The 25,411-nt window shown below is 44.4% G+C and overlaps 1 protein-coding gene across 1 annotated transcript in view; it reads right to left on the reverse strand.

Moving 5' to 3' along the window:
- The window catches only part of Ankrd29 (ankyrin repeat domain 29), a 50,786-nt gene that overhangs the window by 25,051 nt on the left and 324 nt on the right, over positions 1-25,411 (reverse strand). Inside the window, exons 2-4 of the mRNA XM_051163754.1 lie at positions 13,883-13,993; positions 8,767-8,865; positions 3,039-3,137 (exon numbers count right to left, since the gene is read on the reverse strand). Coding sequence (XP_051019711.1) covers positions 3,039-3,137; positions 8,767-8,865; positions 13,883-13,993 — 309 coding nt within the window. The remainder of the gene's footprint in view (positions 1-3,038; positions 3,138-8,766; positions 8,866-13,882; positions 13,994-25,411) is intronic.

The following is a 25,411-nucleotide window of genomic DNA, read 5'->3' on the forward strand; positions in this document are numbered from 1 at the left end:
TGTGAGCCACCCAATGGGGTGCTGGACACTAAACCCTTGTCCTCTAGAAGAGCAGCAAGTGCTCTTAACTATGGAGTCACCTCGCCAGCTCTCTACCCTTTCTTTACAATCGTGAAAGATTTCATCTTAAGGACATGACCGTGCGGTACTCTTGGATAACCTGCTAGGGACATAATGCAGTTATCTCACCAAGTTCCTACAATTACAAACCTCCATGTACCAAAGGAGGAGTCATCCATTCTCCTCTCAACAGGGGAAGGGCAGCGCGCACTTCCAAGTATTGTCAACTCCACCTTGGAATCACCAGGAAAGCCTTCCATGGCTTCTGACCAGGGGGCCCTTCGGCAAATACCAGCTTCTCTCTGTGGTGCCATTTGGTCGTAAGCCACTGAGTTCACGATGCTTAGCCATCCACGGCCACCGTTTCCATGTGGCGAGATTCGCCTCCGTTAAAAGAGCAGAGGACAGCACCTCACTGTCTTAATCAGTGCTTTCCTTTGAACACGCGCCAGTTTGTCTGGGTCTCTTTTAAAGCGTGGGCCTGAGACTGAGCAGAGCGCTGGAAAGCAATCGTGCTCTAATGTGCAGTGGGGATCCCTTTGTGGTATCAACCCCACTTTTATCTCTGCAGCTGAAATTAGAACAAGCACTTATGCCAACCACATCATACTGCCGACTCGCTGAGTCTGTGGTCAAAGCACCACTAATGGCTTTCCCCGGGCACTCCTGGTATCTTCCCACCTTGGATTATCTGGTGCTGTGAACTGTGATGTGGAGATATAAGCTAATTATGAATAATTCAACAACATGTAACTTAACCAAAAAATACTAACTATAAATATAACAGTATACTTTCTAAATTTGGGCATAGAATTTTATTTTTATTTTTATTCAAATTCTACCCAAGAGGGTTTGATTCATAATGTATTGGTGAGGCCCAGAAAATAAGCCTTTTAACTAGCTGTGTAAGATGTGGTTATGATAGGCGGATGGCCTCCTGTAAAATATCTGCTATTTTACAGATACTTGTGGTCATTTGTGGGTTATTGTGGTCATAGTCCAAGTGACATCCTGGACGCATGGCAGTAGCTAGAGAAGGCATCACTGAGGGAGGAACTGCCTGGGAAGGAAAGTGTCGGAGCCGACAGTGAAGGGCAGGGAACAGAGAGGAAAGGGCAAACCGCTGAGGCTTGTGGCACAATGAGGGACATTGAGACATTGCTTAATAATAGCCATGGCTATTGCTCAGTCCTGTCAACTTTGCGCTCTCTCTGCCTGACTAGGTAAGACAATAGTAAACACACTGAGTATGGCAGAGGGACCATTCTCTTCTATTAAAAACATTTTCAGGCTACAGATCTCATATACTTCATAACAAAGAGGGTGATTATTAGAACCAAGTCAGTTTTGAGGACAGGTTCACATTGAAACTCAAAGCCTCCTGATGCTCCCTTCTTCCTATGGAAAGCACTTAAGACACCTGCAGTTGACCTCAAGGAATCATGGGATTGCTCATCATGGGATCTGTGTTCTATGGATCTGCAGGAGCACAACTTGGTTCCAGCATAAAGGTGTTAATGCGGTAGGAACTTGTTAAGCAGGAAGGTGACTGGAGTAGCCATATGATCATGTCCGATGATTCTGATTTAATTCTAAGGTGTTGAGATTTAGGTTCAGTGAACTTTAGTTATAGTGTATGTGTGTGTGTGTGTGTGTGAATGTGCATGTGTGTGTGCCTGTCTGTCTGTGTGTACACACGTGCATATGCTCCAGTGCATGCATGTGCACGCTGCCCCCCTCCCCATGTGGAGGTCAAAGGTTGCCATCAGGATATCTTCCTCAATTGTTTCATCTTATTTTCTGAGGCAGGGCCTATTAGTGAACCTGGAGGCTGTCATTTTCTCTACACTGGCTACCTTCAGGGTCCTCATGTCTCCCTGGCCTCTCCCCTCAGGGCTGAAGCTACGGATGCATGCATGCATGAGGTTATGCAGTTAAGCACCTGGCTTCTGCATGGACCTTGAGGATGTGAATTCGGGTCCTTGTGCTTTTTGCAGCAGGCATGTACCCACTGAGCAGCAACTCAGCCTCTGTTACCTCAGGTTTACAATAAAAAATAGATAATTAGAATAAGTATGTATATGTTATATTATTATATTATATTTATTATATTATATTATATCATATTATCCAATATGCTTCAAGACATGCACACAACTTACTAATGGGTTTTAGAAAAGACAAAATTCTATATGACATCAAGACCATTCGATAGTATTTCATTAGGGGAAAAAAATCCAGTGGGAACTCCCTTGATTATATACCATCAGCTAAGAAAATCTAAGATTTTTCAACATGGGCTAAAGTTCATAGGATAAAATTCAGGAATAAATACTATAAGTAGACCTAAAACGAAGTGAAAATGACAAGAATATTATATCAACTCGAAATTCCCTGGTATAAAACATGAAAAATCATGTGAACAAAAAACCTCATCTTTTTTGGCACTGTGCTTTCATGAGACTGGAAACCCCTTGTAAAGGAAGAACCACAGTCCCCACTCAACGCTGCAACCTGCAGATTGCGTCTGACTTTGTCTTTCCCAGAGAATAGCCTGGGAGTGCGGCCACCTGCCAGGCAGCCAGCTCAGAAGCACCCTAGGCTCACTAGGACAAGTTAAATACTTCAAATAACTCCTATTACTGTCCTGGAACTAATACAGAAAGAGAATAAAACACAGAAATAGGAACTGTTGGAGAGATGCCTGCTTATAAAGTTTAGGGTCCCTGAACAAAAAACAAATGATACAAGAAATAATTTAAGTAGTTTCCTATGAAATTCTCCAAGTACAAAACGTAGAAGGAATCCCCCAAACTAATGAATCCGGGACCTTCCACAAGCACCCTCTGAAAGCCACTTCCTTAGAGTCTCCCAGCAAGAGAAGCATGCATGATGGGCCACAGATGAGGAGAAAAGGAATGGCATTGTCTGCCCAAGCGCTTCCCCAGGGTGTGAAGTCAGGACCTCAGCTCTCTTACTTTGGTCCGGCACTCAGTGGATGCTCCAAATCCGAAGAGGAATCTCACGACGTCATTGTGGCCTTGCTGGGCAGCAAAGAACAGGGCAGTTGTACCTGACTGGGAGAGAGAGAGGGAATGCCTTTAAAGAGGTGTTTAGTAAAATTAACCTTCACATAAAACACAGCAGTCTCTCTGCACAGACGCTTCCTAGCTCCAAGAGGGCCACATTTGATGTGTTGCAACTTTCTTTCTTTTTCTTAAAAAAAGTAGTTATTTGTTTGTTTGTTTGTTTATTTATTTATATGACTGCTCTATTTGCAAGTATGCTTTTATGACAGATGAGGACAATAGATCTCATTATAGATGGTTGTGAGCCACCATGTGGTTGCTGGGAATTGAACTCAGGATCTCTGGAAGAGCAGCTAGTGCTCTTAGCCAATGAACCATCTCTCCAGCCCGTAAAATTTACTTTTTAAATGTGTGGTGTTTTGTCTGCATATATGTCAGTGTACCATGTGTGTGCAATGTCCGTGAAAGCCAGAATAGCACATAGGACCCTCTGAAACTAGAGTTACAGTTATTAGCTTCCAGGTGGGTGCTAGTATGGAAGAGCAGGCAGCACTTACCACTGAGCTACACCGCCAGCCCCCACTGCTACTTCTTGATGAAAGAAATAACATGAAAGAAAGACTTGGTTTTTGTTGCACTAGGATAATTGGTCCTCCCAGAAAAGAGCAGATGATAGCCTGATTCCAGAACATACTATATCTTTATATAGTGAAGGATGAGATTAAGGATCTGGAGAGGAACTCATTCTGGGTTAGCTGGACAATGATGGGTGTCCTTTTAAGTGAAAAAGAGAACCAGTCTCCTTGCTCAACTCTGTGCACTGTGCCAGGTGGCACAGGCCTGTAATTCCACTAGTCGGGACCAGAGAGTGACAGAGAAATCACGTTTGCAAGAGCTAAAACATGGAGGCGCTGGAAATGTCCATCTGTGGACGAAGGAGGAGCAGCGTGGCACTGCCTACAATGATAGGTTATTTAGCTTTAAAAGAAAAGGAATTATGGCAGATACCACAATGGTGTGAAATGGAAATGGATGCAATGCAAAGTCTGTTACGCGGAACAAGCCTGCTCTCTAAGGACAAACACTTAGACTCTACTCTGGTGTCTGAAGAACTCAAACTCATGGCTACAGGGAGATGGTTGCTAACAGCTGGGGAGGGAGGAAGAGGGAGTTATTGATTGTCTAGTGGGCACAGGCTCTTGGGAAGACTTACAGAGAAAGATGGTAGCAGTGGTTGCACAGCACCGAATGTATTCATGTTATCCTAACTATATATTTTTAAATGGTTAAAATAGGAAAAAGTTATGTATATTTACCACAGTAAAAATAATAATTAAAAGAAGATGACTATGGATATTTGATATATTGATGAAGAGGGATATTTGACAGGAAAGGCAGAGACCACGGATACAATGATCAGAGTGCTGTAGTCACAAGCCACAGAATGGATAGCACCAGGTCTTGGAGTGGCAGAAAATGGAGGCCACCTGGTGGTCTCTAGCAGGCATGCCCAACCTTGATATTGTAACCCTACACTGTCAGCTACAGCATTCCTGCTTGGGCACTGTGTAAATGAGTTACCAAAAGTCTCCTAATGTTTTCAGAAGGTTTATGCTTTTGTGTTGGGCCCCACTTATGATTATCCTGGCTTGCATGTGACCTAGAGGCTGGGGACTGACCAGATAGGCCTGCAACAAGAATGAGACCCAGACTACACTCTGAATTTAGATTTCTGGCCTCCAGATGTACAAGATAATTATTCCCTGTTGTTTTAAGCTGTCCAGTTCAAGCTATGTTGCAATACCATAGGCAACAAACACGCTTGGTACGGTGTTTGAGAAAACTAGAATAAATCAAAACATAGAAGAATTGTGATGGTAGAAGTCTAAATTCACATTTTAAGCCAATCAACACAAAAGAATATTTTCTTCAAAGTCACTTTTATAAGCCTACTCAAAGACCGGAGCCATGATCATAGTATCACATGATTAAAATAATCACAGCTATGCACATCATTCCTGTGAAGATGCTCATTATGGGAGAGCTGGAAAGAGGACGTCAGCAGCAGGAATGGGAGGGGACGAGAGAGGCCAAGGAGAGTGGATAGCATCATGATACACTGTACAGGGAATTGAAAAGGAGGAGGAGGCGAAGGAGGAGGAGGGGGAGGAGGAAGAGGAAGAAGGAGGAGAAGGAGGAGGAGAAGAGGAGGAGGAGGAGGAGGAGGAAGCAGCTGCTGCTGCCGCCACCCATCATTTTCATGTCTGAACTTCTGGCAAAACCAGCACCCTTCTCCAGGTACTGTGAGCAACCCCTCTCTCCACAGCTCACCGGGAGCATATGGATATTAGATTCTGACTCAGGCATGAGGGACTAAGGGAGGGCAGCAAGACCCGTGGACTGTACTGACCACTCTAAAACTTACTCTTTTTTTCCTTTTTTATTATTAATTTATTCAAATTACATCTCAGTTGTTAGCCCATCCTTTGTGTCCTCCCATTCCTCCCTCCCTCCCGCTTCCCCCCCATTCCCCTCCCCTATGTCTGTGACTGAGGGGGACCTCCTCCCCCTGTATATGCTCATAGGGTATCGAGTCTCTTCTTGGTGACCTATTATCCTTCCTCTGAGTACCACCAGGCATCCCCATCCAAGGGACATGGTCAAATATGGGGCACCAGAGTTTGTGTGAAAGTCAGATCTCCTTCTCCACTTAACGGTGGAGAATATCCTGTCCATCGGCTAATCTGGGTAGGGGTTCAAAGTTTACTGCCTATATTTTCCTTGGCGGGTGCCATAGTTTGAGGAGGACCCCAGGGCCCAGACCCGCCTGTAGTTTTCCAGGACCCTCTAGATCCTTCTATTTCCTCATTCTCCCAGGCTTATCACACCTAAAGTCTCAATAGGATGTCCTCCTCTCTGACCCATTTTCCTAGTAGGTAAAGTTTTTCATGGGGACGTACCCCTTGGACTAGTGTCTCGATATAAGTGAGTATATACCATTTAACTCTTTTTGCTTCTGGGTGAACTCACTCATTATGATAATTTCTAGTTCAATCCATTTGTCCACAAATTTCGGAAATTCCTTGTTTTTAATAGCTGAGTAGTATTCCATAGTGTAAACGTACCACAGGGGGGCAGGAGCACATGGGATGGGGGAGCAGGGAGGCCCATCATGGAGGCAGGAGCACACAGGATGGGGAAGCAGGGAGGCCCACCATGGAGGCAGAAGATCTAATACCTTTGCAGATTTAACCCTCTCCCCTCCAGCTGTGAGATGACCTGACCATTCTGAGAGCCTTTCTGCTCACCACATGTGGTTTCCAGTGGTTCTCACAGGGGCCAACCTGCAGTGCCTAGCCACTGCTCTCTGACAGCGAAGGCTGCTAAATTCTAGAATATCTGTAAAGAGGTTTTGATGAAGAAACTTGGGCAGAATAAAATGACTTGCTTCTGAAATAAAGTTTAGAGAGTACCCAGAATTCTATCTGGTGTTTTCTTTACTAAGAGAAAATATTTATTTTCATTAATTTTTGATACATTAACTAAATATGACGATTAGAGCAGTTTGGGCTAATTTTCATATATAAACCAGTCCTGTGCATGGATACAGGAATCTCTAGCTAACAGGATTTAGACTTCAGTCTGAAAGGTGAATTAAGTCTTCAGTGTACACTCTTTCTTCCTAAAGCCCAGGGCTTCAGGCCAGCTTCCTGGTGGCCTCAATCAGCTACCATTTCTGGGTCTCTACAGTGACTGCCCTCTGGCTGGTCACTCTAGCAAGCTCTGCGTATCTAGGAAAACAAGGTTAGGGAAGTTCTAAGGAAACATTCTGGCGCTGCGAGTGGGTTAGCAGTGGGGCACAGTGCAAGTCTGCTGCAAAAATACATGCCAAAGATTCCTGATGCACTTGCTGCTTGGCAGCCTCACTTTTCCTTAGGATTTGTATTGCTGGAGCCTGACATGGGCTCAGGAAACTCGACAGACTACTGGAAACTTCCATAGCATCACTACTTGAGACACAGTTTACCTCTGGACTGAGTGTACTTGGCTGAAGTCCTCAAGGGCTATTGTTCTTGGGGTTCAAATGTTTCCATCTGCTGGTTGAGTTGAGCCCCTGGGACCCAATGTATGAATAAATATAAAACCACAAAGCCACACACTAGCTAGAAACCCGCTGTTTCTCTTTCCTCTGTTCTTCGCAGTTGTTTGCCAGAGGTTTTTGTACACAGTGTACCTACCCTTTGGGATCAAATTTTTGAATAAGCAGATCTGGACTACATTGTTTTATTAGAGAAAAATCTGTTTTTTGTTTATAAGTTATAATTAAACAAAGACTATAAAGTGGAGAAAGGAAAAGATGAGAGTAATTTGAAAATATATTTCTAAATGGGCTTAAACATCTTTATCCCAGAGGTAAATTTTATTTCAGCTGCTCATATGAAAAGTGGTCTCGAGCAATGGCCTGGTGTTGTGAAGACTCCCCTGCAAAGAATCTGTGTATGAGACGATGGATTGAATTTACGACCTTCTTTACACTGCCTACCAGGCTCGCTCAGGCTGTGGGCCTGTTCTTTCATGGTCTACAGACAAGCTTAGAGGCAGATGAAGGCCAACTAGAGGTAAGACAGGTTGTGGGATCAGGCCAGATGAAGCAAAATCAAGCATCCACTGTGGCTAGGAGCTGTTCCAGGATGCCCATCTCATACCTGGGTCTGTGGGACCCGAGAGACCAAACTTACACTTAGAGTAAGCAGGGCGCACGTCTCCATAAACCTTTGTTTAAATAGATGCTATGTCAGCTTGGGAACCTATGGGGCATCCTCAGACCAGGCTCCCCAAAGTATGTTAAATGCCCTGGCCATCTTGCTGCCTACTCTAGACCACACCCTCAGAGTTCTACTTGTGATTAAGTGCTCATGTTTTACTTCAATGTCCCCCATGCGGCTCTTTTGGAGAACTTACTTAATACATGGCCAGGCAGAAAAGAGCTTTGTAAAAAAAAAAAAAAAAAAACTTTGTAAATGTGGCTTCATGGGGACCAAGCTGCATGATGAATAGGCTGCAGACCAAAAAACAAAAACAAAAAAGTGACATTTGGGAAATTCCTGTAAATTCCAAGGCATCTCCTTCAAGAGAGGAAGAAGTACTCATTCATGCCTGAGACAAAAATGTATGCCTGCCTAAGGAATGCTTTAAGGGGTGGTACCTGGGGGCCAGATATGGCTTGAATGTGTCTTCCAATGACCCAGTGCTAGCAGCTGAGTGTCCAGTGTGAGGACAGTGGGGTAGAGGGTCCTTTAAGATGTACGCGGCAGACTAAGGCTGCTGGTGGGTCCAGATACAGAAAGGACTAATGCTGATCTCTTAGAGTGTGTTAGGTCTCACACGCGTGAGTTGTTGAAAAGTTAAGAGTGCCAAATGGATACAGTTTTTCAATCTTAGATTTTCAGTCCCTAAAACTGAATTAAACAAAACTCTATTTGTTATAACAGCACAAACAGATGAACACAGCTGAAGATGCTACATTCCTAGGTCTTATTTCAGGCACGAATAAACTCTGCAAGGAGCTTTGCGAGCAAGGCAGTGACAGCGCTTGCCCTCTTAAGCAGTTCATTACTACAGAGACTGCAGCTCTCTCCACCCGGTAATTTTTATTCACGTGCACAACCTTCCTTACCTCTCGCTGGAGGTTGATATCTGCTCCCTGCAGAACCAGCTCCCTCACACAGTCTATATGGCCTGCATAGGAGGCAACCATGAGTAGTGTGGTGCCGTGCTGCATGGAAGAGAAAGAGATGAACAGTTATGCCCTCGTGGGAGAGGGGGAGCCCCGAGGAGACCACAGAGATGTTAGCTTCACCCAGAAGATGCACATGGGACGATTGGTAGTGACTATACTGCAGACTGAGTGGGAACAAGCAAACTGATAACATTGTCGAAGCTGGAATTTGAAGGCTACAAATTCACTTACACCCCTGACCCTCAGAAGCAGCCCAAGCGAAACACTGCTATCGCCTGTTAGCCAGCAACATACAGTGTTCTCATTTAATGAGTCCCACGAAACGGTCCCTCATCCAAACCGCTGCTACTAAATCAAAAGTGAGTTGAAAGTTACCAGCTGGTCTTCTGGCTTTGGAACAGTCTTGTTGTTGGTTGTTTTGTTTTGTCCTTGTCATATACATTTCCAATATAAGTTGGTCATTTTCACTTCCAGCCTTCCCCCCCACCCCCCCGCCCTCACCTCTCTCTTCAGAACCCTGTGTCCCTTCATCCCTTCACAGCCTCTCCCATGCCCTTACTGAATCCAGTGACAGCTGCCTGCTGCAGTGTTGACTGGTTCTGTTGTCTTGATCTTGTGCTGTTCTATGCAGGTGACCACACGTGCAAGGTGTCCATGAGTACAGTGATCACGTATTGTCCAGAAGACACCATTTGAATGTAAAAGCCTTTCACATTGTTTTCTTTCCTTTTAAAGCCAGATGGGGAGGCCCCGGCAAGGAGATCATGAGTTCAAAGCCATCATGGGCTACATAATGAGTCTGTGTCTCAAAAACCTTTTAAAGCTTTATTTAGCTATCTATTGAGGAAGAGTTGGAGCTTATTTAGGAAAAGTTTTAACTCAGATTTAAGCATGGGTGTTCGGGAAAGAGAGGGAGTCTCACCAAAAGGACATATGCCTCTCAACTATGGACATGAGCTTCTCAAAAGAATCAAGGTATTTGTAAAAATCTTTCTTGAATCCTTCTTTGACTCTTTCATTGTACGGTAATGTGTTGTTTAATTTCTATGAGTCCCTGTAGTTGCTAGAGATTCTTCTGCTATTGACCTTAACTTTTATTACACAGTGAGGTCAGATAGTATTATTTCATTTTTTTTTTTCTCTGAATTTGTCTTGTGTCTCCGAATGTGGTTGTTTCAGAGAAGCTTTCCTGAGCTGCTGAAGAGAAGGTGTATTCTTGGTGTTCGGATGGAACGGTCTGTATGTATGTCAGGTCTACTTGATGTGTGGTGTCAGTTAATTCTGGTTTTTCTGTTTATTCGTGCAGTTGAACTGCTTTCCTCTGTAGAGTGGCAAACTTACTACCAATTTCTTTCTGGATGTAGACAGCTTTTACTTAGACAGGAAATGGGAGAATCCTTGGTGCTGTGGTCTGAATGTGCCCCTTCCAAATTCAAGCTGGAATCTATTTCCCATTATGGTGGTGCTAAGAGACAGGCCCTTTTAGGAGGTGATTAGGACATGACGACTTGCCTTCCGAGTGGCACCAATGCTCATACGAAATAAGTTGAGGTGAGTTCTACTCTGTTCTGAGAAGCCTCTTAGCAGACACCAAATCTGTAGGCACCTCAGCCTTGAGTCCTAGCCTACATGACTGTGAACAATAAATTTCTGTTGTTTATAAACCACCAAATCCAAAGTATTTTATTATAGCACTGCAAGTGGACTCTTGGCTTAAAGCCAATTTGTTTAAATAAGCTCCAAATATATCCTTTTACTGAGATGTAAGATACATATACCATAGGTCATGCAGCTTCCAAGATAAAAGTCAGCCATGAGCTGAAGAAAGTATCAAGTACTTAATTTGGATATTTAGAAGAGAAAAAGAGGCTGGAGAAATGGCACAGGGCTTAAGAAAGCATACTGCTATTGCAGAAGACCCATGTTTCTAGCACTCACACTGGACAGCTTACAACCACCTGTAATTCCAGCTTCAGGGGTCCTGACACCACCACCCCCCCACTTTGGCCTCAAAGGGCACTTGCATTCATATAACATTAATGTGCATAAACATGTGTGTGTGCACGTGTGTGTGTGTGTAATTTTAAGAAAATAGCCTTAGAAATAAAAATTAATAGCCAGAGATGGTGGTGTACATTTTTAATCCCAGCACTCAGGACGGCAGAGGCAGGTGGGTTGCTGTGAGTACAAGGCCAGCCTTGTCTTTACAGTGAGTGCAGGAAAACCAGGGCTACACAGAGAAACCATGTCCAAAAAAAAAAAAAAAAAAAAAAAAAAAAAAAAAAAAAAAAAGAAAAAAAAAAAGAAAGAATGAAAGAAAGAAAAGAAAGAAAAAAGAAACCAAAACTTTAAAAGAGGGGGAAACCCTTTAGGCTAATTTTTTTTAAAAAGATGAATAAAATAAATACTAAAAATACCCTTATAGATAATGTTTTCATTCTATGCTATAATTAAAACAAAGATTGATTCACTAGAGAAAGAGCATTAAAAGTATCACAGCACAATGTACAGCACTTCCCTTATATTTCAAACCCACTACCTTGACTGATTTTTGTTTCCTGAAATATTAATAGTATTTCATTTTATTGATGGAAGTTAGAAAGTATATTTCAAAACAAATTAGTTTGAACAAAGCATATATAAATGTATATAAAGGTGGTGAAGTCCAAAACAAGACACTGAAAAGCATACATTCATAAATTAAGCAACTTGTGATTCATATCAATATGATTAAATAGGTTAGAGAGATGAGCAAAGCCCCCCGCAACCAAAAGCAAAGCATGGCGTTAGCTTAGGATTCCCCAAGCTCTGAAGTACAAGGCTGTAATTCCAGCAAAGCAAAAGATGGAGGCCAGGTCATGCATGTAACAGCCTGGGCTGTGCACTGAGATTCCACCTCAGAAGGTCTAGGAGTCCCAGTCAACAATGTTAACAAATCAAAGCTTTTAGTGTAGAGTATGTGGTCTACACGTGCAGTATTTGTTCCTTACAATATGTTGGAAAAGTTTGAAAATGGATTCTTTGGTTGAGAACAATTTCCAGAAAGCCCCCTGTGGCTTTCTTTTCATCCTAAAGTTCCCTTAGGTTTCCTAGGTGATCCTGTACCTTAATTCCATAAGCTAGGGTAGTGGCCACCCACATATCAGTCATCACCATAGGTAACAATCCTAGAACCCAGATTCCATGTCCAGGTGCCACAGGGAAGAGGCGGGTGCCCAGCACATTCCAAGATGAACAAAGGCCTGCATTGTCTCCACATCTCCCTTGTCTTCCTGACCCACTAGCTGCCCTTTCAAAGCAGCAAGATGTCCGAAGCAGCCATCCTTTAGAGATGCTCCTTGTGCTAAGAAATTGTTTCTCCAGGAACTTCCTGATTAAGGAAATACTAAATTTATTTTATTCATTTTTACTCTATGTAGATGGTACGCATGGGCTGCAGGGGGGGGGGGTCATGTATATTATAGCACACCTGCGGAGGTCAGATGACTTATGCAGTCAGTCCTCCCTCTCTCTGCCTTTATATGAGTTCCCGGAATCCGACTCAGTTCATCGGCTTGTGTGGCAAAGCACTCTTAGCTCCTGAGCCATCTCACCAGAGGGGTGATTTATAAACATACCCTTTTATTAGTCAAATATGTATTCATGGGAACAAGAATTTTACCCAAAATATCTGCTGGCCAGATAGAGACACAGTGTAAGCCCTCTAAGAAGGGATAGTAGCTCAGATAACTGAGGGTACCAAAAAGGGCAGGCCCGTGACTTACAACAGGGTGACCTTCAAAAGCTAAAACTCAAAGGATGTCACAGGAGTGTCTGAACAGGGATAACTTGGGGGGGGGGGGACAGAAATCAGTCACTAACATGGTCAGAGGCGTAGGTCACAGGTGGCAAATGATCCCTGCCCCATGGTGGTGGTCAGTGTGGGGCACGAACTGGTCCACGGAAACACAAGCAAGACTACGATGGCCATTCACAGATGCCTGGCGTCCCCTGTAAGTCTGGGTTCTGACAAAGAGCAGATGCTGTGCTCAAATTGGATAATTGGAGGAGAATTTAATAAAGAGATTATTCATAAAGAAGGGGTCTGCCAGTGTAGTTCTGGGGCTCTGTGGCTGGCCAGGCTTGAAGGTAACCTGATGGTTCCTATGCAAGGCTGAAGGGCTGAATGGGGAGGCTGCTGGCCTCTGATGCTCTCCTGCATCATCTGCTTCCAGAGGATGCTTTATTATCCAATTAAAATGAAGGTCTGAGGGAGGTAGACTTCTGGGTCATTTCTTAAGGAACGGGATGGATTTGGATGTTCCTGGTGTCTCAGTGAGCAAACTAGAGCCAATCCTGCCATTTCCTCCTTGGGCTGCTAGTGGGTTTTACTCACAAACGTGCGTGTCAAAGCTAAAAAATGGCACACCCTGTCTCAAGGAAAACAGTCTTTTCTGAAAACATTTTATTTCAAGCCACAAACCCATCTCCTTATTTGAGGCCCTCCTTGTCCCTAGGGATGGGGAGAAGTCTTGCTAACCACAGAGAATTGATGGCTTCTAGCTGAGGAGGGGACGTGAGCTCTAGGTAGGGTCTGACAGTGGCAGTAGCACCTGTTTTCATTTCACTCTCTAGCTCGCCACTTCCCCCCTTCCAAAATAGAAGGACAGGAGGCTGATGGAGGCGCTAATTTCTCAGTTTCTGCATTCATGTGTGAAAAGCACAACTCCTACAATCATGTCAGCCCACATGAGCTCTAAACTATCCTCGCCTTTCTTGCTGACCGTTGTGTACTAGAGCCCTTTATTCTTGGAACTTGCCAATCTGCTTCCTAAGGGAAGCCTTCCAGTCACCATGCCAGAGGCCTTCTGTTCTCATGTGCAATCGCTTGACTCCTTACTTCCTCAGTATGTCCCTAGGTCCACCATTCCACCTTAGGATTCTGGGAAAAAGATAAAGCAAGCAGACATGACAACAGGCGCACGTGCATGTGCAGGAAGGGCACTCCCAGGGAACCCCATGCCTGCAGAGCGCAAGGCGTGCTCGGGCATGCAGATACCATGTCCCTCCATACACTGTCTCTGCAGTCCACGTCCACACGACCGCTGTTTAACAGTAGCTTCAGCAGGGCCAGGTTTCCCCTCCTGGCTGCCCAGAACGCAGCATTGGCAAGCGGAGTTTCCTTCTGCAAGAGTGGAAACAAGCAGGGTCTTAAAGCAGAAGTCAGCGGTCATGGTTGGTTCTGCGCACACAGATGACCTTTTCCAAAGGACGAATTTCCAGATGAGGGATGGTCATTTGCAAGGTTCTAGAGTTCCAGGCCGTGAGAAGTGTTTGTTTGCTATTAGACCTCTGAGCTCCAGGCTGTCTGCACAGGATCGCTCTGACACACTGCAGCCAATGCCTCACTTCCCACAAAGCCTTGCCTTTCCTGCCTCTGTTGGGTCTTTGTTAACAGTTTCCTTTTCATTTGGAATGGGTTTTCCCATTCTAGAAGGACACGATTCTGCCAAGATGCCATTTCCTCTCCGAAACATGCCAAGTAACTCCTTCCTTGTAAGTGGAGCAAAATGTCTTCCTATTCTGACCCCCAAAAGGAGTCTAGTGGTACCTTTTCTGTGTCCCCAACATTTTCTAGCCAATTCCAGCTATTGGGGTGGCAACGCAACTCACATTTCCCTCCACCTAATATTTTCTTCCTTCAACTGGAACTTGCCAGAAGTTCCGGGAGAGAACTAGGGACTTTGGGCAGGGGATGATACTATTTTGTGTCTGAGTTTCAGGCTGCCATGCAAAAGTACCTTGGTTCATGGGAGTCAAAATATCTGTCTTGAAGTTTTCAAAAAAGAAAAAGAAAAGTGAGATAAAACTGAGGTAACCAAACTGCATAAAACAAAACAGCAACAACAAAAACCAAAACAGTTACTATTGTTTGTTTTCTGAACTGAAACGCTTTCTCTTGGAAGGAGACTCAGAAGACTCAAGAAGTAAACAAAACTTAAAGGGCCCAGGAAGCTCCTAAAACCTACAAGGTTCACATGGCTTCTCCCCCCAGGCTGTAAGCTGTAATCAACACTGAGGAAAAGAAGCTCTCTTATCAGCTGAGCCTCTGCCAGTTGTGCCAGGAACTCCAGGGAGGCAACTTTCTGGGGTCACCTATGCTGGTGGAGGCTTTTCAAAGATAAAGCTGCTTTCTGGTTACTAATGCTCTGTAAGTAACCCCACTATCCACTGGCTCACTAAGCCAGACTTAGATGGAACTGTTTCTTTGGTCCATCCTCAGTGTCCAGTGTGGGGCGAACATATGCAGGAAAGGCCTGCAACACCAACACACCATAAATGCTAACAGTGCTAATCTCCTTTATGAAGTTAGGATAACAGGAAAACGTTAAATTCCAAGTGTTAGAACTATTATTACAGAATGTTGCTGCTCTCAGGACAGTTTATGGTATTTACACCATTGAATAAAATGACTTGGGGAATGCGTAAAAGCATCTCTCTGACGGCAGAAGCCTATTTTGAAATGCCTTTTAAGTACAGCCACATGCCAAGCGACATTAGGTCAATGACAAGCTGTGTCTGCCTAGCGTTATCCTGACCAATGGCATCAGCTAGCTTAGATTGTATGCACACATTCTCTGGTGTTCACCTTTTGAAATCATCTAAGACCATTTCTCAAAACATCTATTGTTAGGTGAAGGGTGCCAATCATTTATTAGTCTTTCCTAACTGTGGCTTGATTTTCTGTGGGTGTAGTTACCCACAGTCAACTTTGGCATGAAAATATTCAGGGAAAAGTTCCAGAAATGAGCAATTCATAAGAGTTCAAGTGAACACTGTTTGGAGTACCGTGATAAAATCCTGCATTCTCTTTCCTGCCCAGGATGCATTCCTTTGTACAGTGGATTCACAGTGTACGTGCCACCCACCCTCTGTTCACTTAGCCACCTCAGTGAGGGTGATTCTGATGGTGCATGTGCCCAGGCAACTCTACTTTACTTGGCCACAGGCCCCAAAGAGCAATGTAGCGATGTGGGAATTTTATTATAGTATTTCATTATAATTGTTCTACCTTATTAATTTTTATCATTCATCTTTACTGTGCCTAGTCTAGGTAGTTTAGAAACTATCATAAATGTGTGTATAAAAAAGAGAGTATTAAAGGATTGGTAAGTTACTGTGGTTACTTCTTGAGAGGATGGGTCTTAAGTAAAGGCATGAGCACCAAATTTGATTAAATACAGTGCTTCCCTGAGTTAAAATGATAGTACCATTACCCCCAGCTGCTCAACAAAGCCATGCACAGTGAGATTTCAGTTCAGAAGTCTTTCATCATAGAGAAGCTTGTGTTGCTGTGCAAACCTGAACGCGACAGGCAAGGTGGAGAGTGACAGCCAGATCACAGACATGCTTTGAATAGTTTCCTGGAGGGTGGGAAACACTTCAAATTTCAGGCTAACCATTTGCCTGCCCGGAAAGCATAGATATGAATTGCCTGAGTATTCAAGCTAACCTGTGCCAAGGTGCTCACACCAGAGCCTCCTACATCTGTCCCAGGCTGCGCCTAACTTGTTACAGTTGCTGTAACTCCAGTGAAGCCATGAAGGGAGATTTGGTATGAATAACAGATCATGGGCTGCTGCCCTTTTAACAGAGACTGCGCAAGGCCTGGGTGAAGCCTGGGGGCAAGTGAACTGAATGAATGCTTTAATGTCACCGGGGAATATCTCTACAGGCTTTCCATGTACACACACACACACACACACACACACACACACACGTGAGGGGGAAGGGAGAGGGAGGGAGGGAAAGTAGGAAAGAGAAGGAAGAGGAGCAGAGGAGGAGGAAGAAGAGGAGGAGGAAGTGGAGGAAGAGGAAGGGGGAGATGAAGAAGAAGGTTTTAGTTAGTGACTTTGCTGCTTCAAACACCTGAACCTTGAATACCTGGAAAAACTACCTGCAAACAGCAAATGTCTACTGTCTGCAGGGCCTTTGGAGCCAGGGCCCTTTCTCTCTTTAAGATGGTTTTGGAAGTTCCTCTCTGGTTGGGCTGCACATACTAATTTCCAAGACACTGGACAGTGAATTTAGTAAAAAGGTCCCTCCAAGTCTTGGTTTTCTGAGAGTCAGAGAATGGTTGGACAGAACAGTTGATCTGGGATAGGGAAGAGCTGTGTTCTGAAGCCTTTTCCATCTCTGTATCTGAAGTGAATTACATTCTCCTGACCCTAGTAAAATGGGGTTGGAAATAAAACACAGCACCTCTGTCCTGTGCTGGAGAAGCAAATGAGACAACACACACACACACATGCTCAAGAAGTCCTCCCGACAAATGCATAGCCAGAGCGTGATGTATTTTTCCAACAATATGTTTACATGGTCACTATCGTGTCGGGCGCATGGGGAGTAGTTAGGAACAGAGATACAGCGTGACTTTGATCTCTGCTTACAAAGGCTGTATAGCCTCATAGGGAGATAAACTGTGTCAACAGGCCTGAGTCTTTATAGGTATCAAAGGAGGAGTGTGGCTGCTTATGGTGAGACTAGGGACCAGATAATGGTCACTGCTGTCCAATGCCTGCCCCAGCATCACTCCCCGAAGAGCAGAGTGGAGGCCATGAGGGAGAAAAAGGGAGTGAGATTACGGGGTGAGAGCCAGAGCAGATATATGAGCTTAGACTTTATCCTGGGGGCGAGGGGGTGTTTGAAGGGCATTCTAGGAAAGTTCCAGTGACTACGTCATGGAGGAGACTAAGATGAGGAGCTACAGTGACACTGGTGTGTATGGAAGGCAGGCGATGAAAGGCAGTGCTGGAGCCACAGCCTCTGTAGGAACAGGAGTGGGAGACTGAAAACACCTAAAGAGTGTAGTGGCTGTTATACGCAGGGCAGGAGGGACACGGAGAGGGTACTGACTGCCGGGCTTCTGGTTCAGGTGACTGTGGGACTGTTGCTGTCACTTATGAAACAGAAATGACGAGTTTTAGGAAGAAGTAACGAGCTCAACTTTGAACATGCCAAGTTCCACTGCCTGTGGGGACAACCCAACAGAGGATCGTGCAAAGAAATGGCTGTGTGCTCCTTGGGCACCGCAGCCGCAGACTGAGTGCGGGCCAGACATTGTGAGCTTGTGAAGTACATACTCTGTGCCACATGGTATGCCATCTGCACAGCTCGGTGAGGCGGGGACAAGCCACTTCAGACAAGGTAAGAAGGAAGTGGCAAGTCAGGGACCAGCGGCAGGCAGGCTGTTGCTTTGGGATGCCCCTTTTGGGAACCCCCACACTGTTCTGCTGCCCACAAACTCTTCTTCAGTAGACATCAAGGACGGAGGCTGCAGTGACCTCCAGTGACCTTTCCACCCTCACTTCATGTCTCTTATGTTGCCAACACAGAAAGTTCCCCCAACTTTCCTTTCATTGGGGAGTCAACAGAAATGACAACCCCTGGATGACTCCCAAATCCTCTCTGTGTTTGTTATGCACAGAACCATAAAAGGCGTGGAGAAGGCTGGAAAGTCCTGAGGCCTTTAAAGGAGACAGCACGCCTCTCTGTCTCTCCCCCTCCCTCCTCCCCCCCCCTTTTCTCCCTCCTCCCTCCCCCCCTCCTTTCTCCTTTTCCTCCTGGACTTCCTACTTATACACCATATATCTCTGTAAAAAAAAATTAAAGAGAACCAAAGAGATGATACTTTAAATGGGTAAATTATATGATAGGTTAAAACATTTATTTTTGTTTATTTACTTTACTGTGGCTTATCCAAGTAATTTAAGATAAGTGAACTGAGGTTTATTATGAGGTAATTTATGTTTTGGGGACTTGGATGAAGCATGTGGCTATGTAGCTCGGTCACAGCTGGCTTCAGCTATGATCATAAACTCAGCACTGAGATACTTCATCTTCCTGGCTAAGATTTGCTCAAGAAGGTTCCAGAAATTTCCGTTTAGCTGGCAGTGGTGTTTTCTCTGATTATAAACTTCCCCCATCCTGAAGTGAGTAAGGCTCTTGGCAACCTCAGCTCTGAAGACCAAGATTTGAGTTGTTGGAATAGAAGTTATAGGACCAAAAGGCCAACGTATCAGAATCCACAGACCTTCTGATACGTTCACACACACACACACACACACACACACACACACACACACACACACACACACACACACACACACACATACACACACATACACACACATACACACACATACACACACACATACACACACATACACACACATACACACACATATACACACACACACACACACACACACACACACACACACACACACACACACACACACACACACACACACACACACACCACCAACAACAACAACCAAAAAACAAAACCCCTCAGTCTTCCACTGTGTCCTAGTTATTTTTCTCCTCATGTGGTAAAACATCATGACCAAAAGCAACTTGGGAAGGAAACTTTATTTAATCTTATACTTCCAGTTGACAGCTCCTTGTTGAGAGGAGTCAGGGCAGGAACTGTAGCAGAGGCCATGAAGGGGTGCTGCTTACTGGCTTGCTTTGCCTGCTCTCTTATACCACCCAGGACCACTTACCTAGGTATGCCACACCCATCATGGACTGGGCCCACCCACCTCAATCATCAATTAAGAAAATGCCCCATAGGCCTGATGATAAGCCAGTCTGGTGGGGTTGTTTTCTCATGTGAGGGTCCCTTATCCCAAATGACTCTAGCTCGTGTATGGTTGACATATTTCCTTGGCCAGGACAAATTAGGAATTGCAATAAGGAAAGATGGATTTCTACACAAATTGGTACCTAAGGGAAGTGAACACTTGTAGGGCTGTGGTAGATGTGAAAAGAAGTGACTGCTGACAGCCTGATGGCACTGTCACAGAGAGCTTGGGGACTGCACGCAGCTATTCCAACACAACACAAAGGACACAAACTATGGTGTATGATGCCTTGCCCTCCCCCATGGTGCATCCCACACTGCACAGGGTTTGCAGGCCCAGAGACTTGGGCCGAAAATAAAAAAGTTACTCTTGGCTCCTAAGTTAAAGTTAACAAATGTTCAATCGCTAAAGAACACAGCATGTTGTCAGGTTTATTATCTGCTGAATTTGGTAAAATAATAATACCGATTCCATGTGAAAACAGTGTGTGGGCCTGGCTGCTTTCGCCACAGTTACTGTGTACAGAAGCCAGCTGTAAAAGAGGCAGAGTTTAAAGGTCAATTACTAAAATAGCTTAGAGCCCGAATGTTAGAAAAATCCCCTAAAATTTTACAATAAATTGCCTACAGTTGTTGTGGGCCACTGAGCATGTTTTACTACATTTGCTCTGATGGGAGGCGGGCGAGGAGTATAGCTGAAGTTAGCCTTGACTGGCCTGAAACCCTGGGCCTCTCCTGCAAAGCTGTCCATGTTGCTCCTTGGGAAATGAGTTTTCTTCTTTACCCAGCACAGGGTTCTCCCCTCTCTGTCTGTTCTTCTTTCATTCCCACATAAAATGTACCCATCTGGCTTCTAGACCAGACGCACATTGTTTGTTCCTTCAAGGCTCAAGCTCTCCTTTTTTTAAGTTTTAATTTTTTTATTTTTTGGTTGTTCGAGACAGAGTCACTCTGTGTATCTTTGGCTGTCCTAGACTCACTCTGTAGACCAGGCTGGCCTCGAACTCATAGACACGTGCCTGCCTCTGCCTCCCGGGTGCTCGGGTTAAAGGCTCACCTTTTTTTTTTAAAAAAAAATAATGGTATTAAAACGGTATTCTTGGGCCTCACATGGTAGCTCATGCTTTTAGTTTCTGCAGGAGGCAGAGGCAGGCAGATCTCTGTGAATTCCAGGACAAAGTGTGTCCAGGACAGCCAGGGCCACACAGGGAAACCCTGTCTTGAAAAACCAACAAAAACATTTTTTTGAGACTATAATTACATCATTTACCCCTTCCCCTTCCTTCCTCCAAACCCTCCCACACACCCCTCCTTGCTTTGCTCTTTTTTCATTAATTATAAAATAGCTAATACATAGATACAACATGGTTTTCTGCAATGGCCTTGCTCAGCATGGAGAAGAATGCAAGGTACCTCCATCTCAATCCATAACCCTCTACCCCACGTCACCTAGGAGCCGCCACCTAGTCCACCAGACAGCTTCTGTGTGTGTGTGGTGTGTGTGTGTGGTGTGGTGTGTGTGTCTGTGGTGTGTTTATGTGTGTGGTGTGGTATATGTGTGGTATGTGTGTGTGTGGTGTGTATGTGTTTGGAGTGTGGTGTGGTGTGTGTATGTATGCGTGGTGTGTGTCTGTGTACATGTGGTGTGTGTGGTGTGTGTGTAGTATGTGTGTGTGGTGTGTGTGTGTGGTATGTTTATGTGTGTGCTGTGTGTGTTTGTGTGTGTTTGTGTGTGTGGTGTGTGGTGTGTATATGGTGTGTGTGGTGTATGTGTGTGAGGTGTGTGTGTGTGTGTGTGTGTGTGTGTGTCTGTGCAAATGCATGTGGAGGTCAGAGGACAGTCCTGGCTGTCATTTCTTGTGTGCTGTCCATCCTTTTTTTGAGACAGAGCCTTTCATTGGCCTGGAACTCTCCAAGTACAGGGATCTGCCTGTCTCACCTCCTCAGTGCTAGGATGGCAGGCATGTGTCACATGCCTGGCTGGGGGTAGCACTCAGATCCTCATGTCTGTAGGACAAGCACTTTACCAACTGGGCCCAGGAGCTTCCTTTTCACTTACCCTAACTCTGGAATTTATTCTAGGAAACATCAAGTAGTGCTCAGCTTCTTTTCAACTGAGGTTCACGTTCTCTCTCTTTCCTTTAATCCCCATGGAAAAGGTTGCCCCCACTTTTCTAGATCATTCCTCTGCCTTCCTAATGCCAGGACCCTTTCATACAGTTCCTCATGCTGTGGTGACCTCCAACCACAAAGTTCTTTTCATTGCCACTTCATAACTGTAATTTTGCTACTGGTATAAATCATAATGTAAATATTTTTGGAGACAGGACCTTGTGAAAGGGGTCATGACACACACGTTGAGAACTGCTGCTAGAAGCCCCTGCTCAGGCTGTGTCACCTCTATCTCCTGTGAAGGGGCCTGGGCTGCAACTGTCCCTTCTACGTCCAAGCACTCAAGACACTCTGCATTGTCACTTTAACACACATTCTGATTGAAAAACAATTCGCATACTATATAGTCCTCTCAAAAATGCAGCCATCACCACTATCCATTCTAGAACACTTCATCGCTCTCCACAAGAAACTTGATACCTATTTACATGTTAATGCCGTCCCCCCACTCCAAGTCCTTACAACCACTAATCTACTTTCTGTCTCTATGGATTCACCTAGTCTAGACATTTCATTTAAGTGGAAGCATGCATTATGTCTGGCTCCTCCACTTACTCTGTGTCCAAGTATCCTACATTGTACCATGTTCATTTCTTTTGATTAAACAACCATATTACATAGTTATATTTGGTGTCACTGTAACAAAATAAGTGACAGAAACAACTTAAGGGAGGATTTATTTTGACTCTTTAAGAAAAGGAGAAAGGCAGGCTAGCTGGCTCAGCAGGTGAAGGTTCCTGCTAAGTCTGATGATCTGAACTTGACCCCTGGGACTCACAAGGTGGTAGGAGAGAGAGCCAACTGCAAGTTGTCCTCTGACCTCTACAAGAACACCATGGGCACGCATATGCCCTACCCCTACACAACACACACACACACACACACACACACACACACACACACACACAAAATCAATAAAATTTAAAAAATAAAAAGAGACACCAGAATTGCATCTTCTATCCTGCAAATCAGATAGTGAGTAGCAAGCTGCAAGCTAGGAAGAGAACCTCACTAAACAGCTCAGCCAGGACCCAGATCACAGACTTCCTAGTTTCTGGAACTTAAGAAAATTAATCTGCTGTTTAAGCCTCCCAGTCTGCTATTTACACTACAGACTGTATCGCCTGCTGATGGACATCTGCAGTGCTTTTACTTTTTGGCTCTTCTAAACATCATTGTTGTGAATGGCTACACCTATTTTTATGTGTACATGTCTCCATTTTCAACAGGTACATATCTAGGAGTGCAATCACTGGGTCTCGTGGTAATTCTATGTTTTAAAGTTTTCTGAAGGCAGACCAGACTTTTTAGAAACTGCCCCTGTGCTGGGGAATGGCTCAGAGGTTAAAGTGCTTGCCTTGCAAGTATCAGGAATGACTGCCCACTCGCATCACAGCCTCAGAGAGGGGAGGGAGCTCCAGAGCAAGCTGGGTAGCAAGACCTGCTGTATCGGAGGCCTCTGCATTTGCCTGGGGGACTCTGCCTTGCTGAATATGGTGGAAACACAATCAAGTATGATTTTTTAAAACCCAGCTTATTTAATTTTATTTTATGTGCACTGGTGTGAAGATGTCAGATCCTTTGGAACTGGTATTACAGACAGTTGTGAGCTGCCATGTGGGTGCTGAGAATTGAACCCAGGTCTTTTTGAAGAGCAGGCAGTGCTCTTAAGCAGTGGGCCATCTCTCCAGCCCTCAAGTATGATTTTTGACACTGACCTCAGGTTTCCATGTATACCAGCACATATGTGTACTCCTACCCATTTACATGCCCCCCACTTTACAATAAACAAACATATAGTTATATGCACATACATACAAAAAATGGAGAAATAAAATAAAAAGGGCCACACCATATTACATCCCTCGTAGCAATGTAAGGTTCCAATTTTTGCACATCTTCACCAAACAGTTTTGCCATTGTCTTGCTGATTAGCCATCCTAGTTGGGGGTGTGGTGGGGAAGTAGTATTGCCAAGTGGTGGTTTTGGTTAGCATGTCCCCAATGGCAAATGATGTTGGACATCTCCTTAAGCACTAATGACCATCTCTGTATCTCACCTATTTGCCTGTTATCATTTAAGGATGCTCAAGTTTGCATCATTATAAAGCAAATAAACCTTTGTCAACTCTGGCTCCCAGATACAGCCATGGCTGAAAGAGTTGCCTATACCTGTGGGTTCCACCTCGTCTCTTTACATGCTATTGCAACCTGGCTCCTGAATTAGTCCTTTGCAAAGAGCCCAGTGGCTTCTTTGTCATAAAATCCAGTGGTCCTTTTCATTCTTAGCTCAATTTCCCTATGGTATTTAACACTAAGGTCCTCTCGTTTTTGTTTTTGTTTTTGTTTTTTTGTTTTTTTTTTTTTACTGAAAGGCTAGAGATCCTTGGCTTGAGTGATGGCACATGCTTCTGGAATTTTTTCCCATCCATCTCTGGTTGTTCTTTCTCAGCCTTCTCATTGGGATTCTCTTGTTCTGTCCATTCTAAATTAATAATAATAATAATAAATATTATTATATATATTATATATGTTTATTATTATTATCATCATTATCATCATTATTACTTGTGTGTATGTGTGATACATATCTGCTCACAAGTCAGATGACCTGAGTTTGATCCCCAGGACACACAAGATCTGTGTTCACACAGGTGTGCTTGGTGTGTGTGTGCTTCAGAGGTCAAAAGTCAATTCCAATGTCTTTGTCTATTGCTCTCCCACTTTATTATTTGAGACAGGGTCTCTCAGTGAGACTCTACCTGCCTTTGACCTCCTACCCTGAGCACTGAAGTTACAGCCTGAACAAGCCCTTGCTCCAGTGCTTACCCACGGAGCTGCATCCTGGTCCCTAATTTAAATGTTCATCTTCTTCACAGAGCAACACCCTTGAGTTCAGCTAGCACAGAATTCTGCTCACTGCAGAAGTTCATCTCCATTGGCTAAATTCCCACTCTGGGTATCTGTCTCATCAGCATCTTTGGTATTCCAAACCCAGCACGTCACCTACGTTTCTCTTGCCTTCCCTACTCATGATCAGCATTAGTTACTAAATTCTGCCTCTTGAAACAAATCTTAAGTCATTTGTCTAATTCCTTCCATTCTCCATGCCTACACTCTGGACCAAATCCATTTCTTTTCACTTAAAAAAATTTAAACTATATTTTCATTAACTCTTCAAGAACTTAATACAGTGTATTGTGATCCTATAGCACACACGCCCCAACCCCTCCCAGCTACATCTGCACCTCCAAACCCACTGTTATGGTACCCCTACCTGCTTCTTCCAGCAGTACCCAATATCTTTCTAACACGCGCATCTCATCCCGCCATTCCTCTGCTCTGGAGTTGGATGCTCTCGGATTTCAAGCTCAACATCATTAACTTTAGAGCTGCAAGTGGTAGGAGTATTATTTAACTTCTCTATGCCTTTATTGACAGAGAGAGAAGAAGGAGGAGAAGGAGGAGGAGGAGGAGGAGGAGGAGGAGGAGGAGGAGGAGGAGGAGGAGGGAGGAGGGGGGTATTAGAACATCACCCCAAAGGCCTCCCTGAAGACTGGTTCACCAAGGAACCTTTAAAATATTCAATCCATTTGACTATCGTTTTTATTAAAACCTTCCAACTGGGGCAAATCAATGAATCCCACTTTCATCCTCAAGAGTGGGGATTAGCTAGAACGACTTTAATGAATAAACTCTGTTTTAAAGGACAAGAGTCCTTAGGACGCAGAAGGCGGCTTATCAAAAGCACTTCCGCCCTGCAGATAAAGTGTCCTGAGGTGGA

The sequence above is a fragment of the Acomys russatus genome, chromosome 20, assembly GCF_903995435.1.
Source record: "Acomys russatus chromosome 20, mAcoRus1.1, whole genome shotgun sequence".
In the NCBI taxonomy this organism is placed as follows: Eukaryota; Metazoa; Chordata; class Mammalia; order Rodentia; family Muridae; genus Acomys; species Acomys russatus.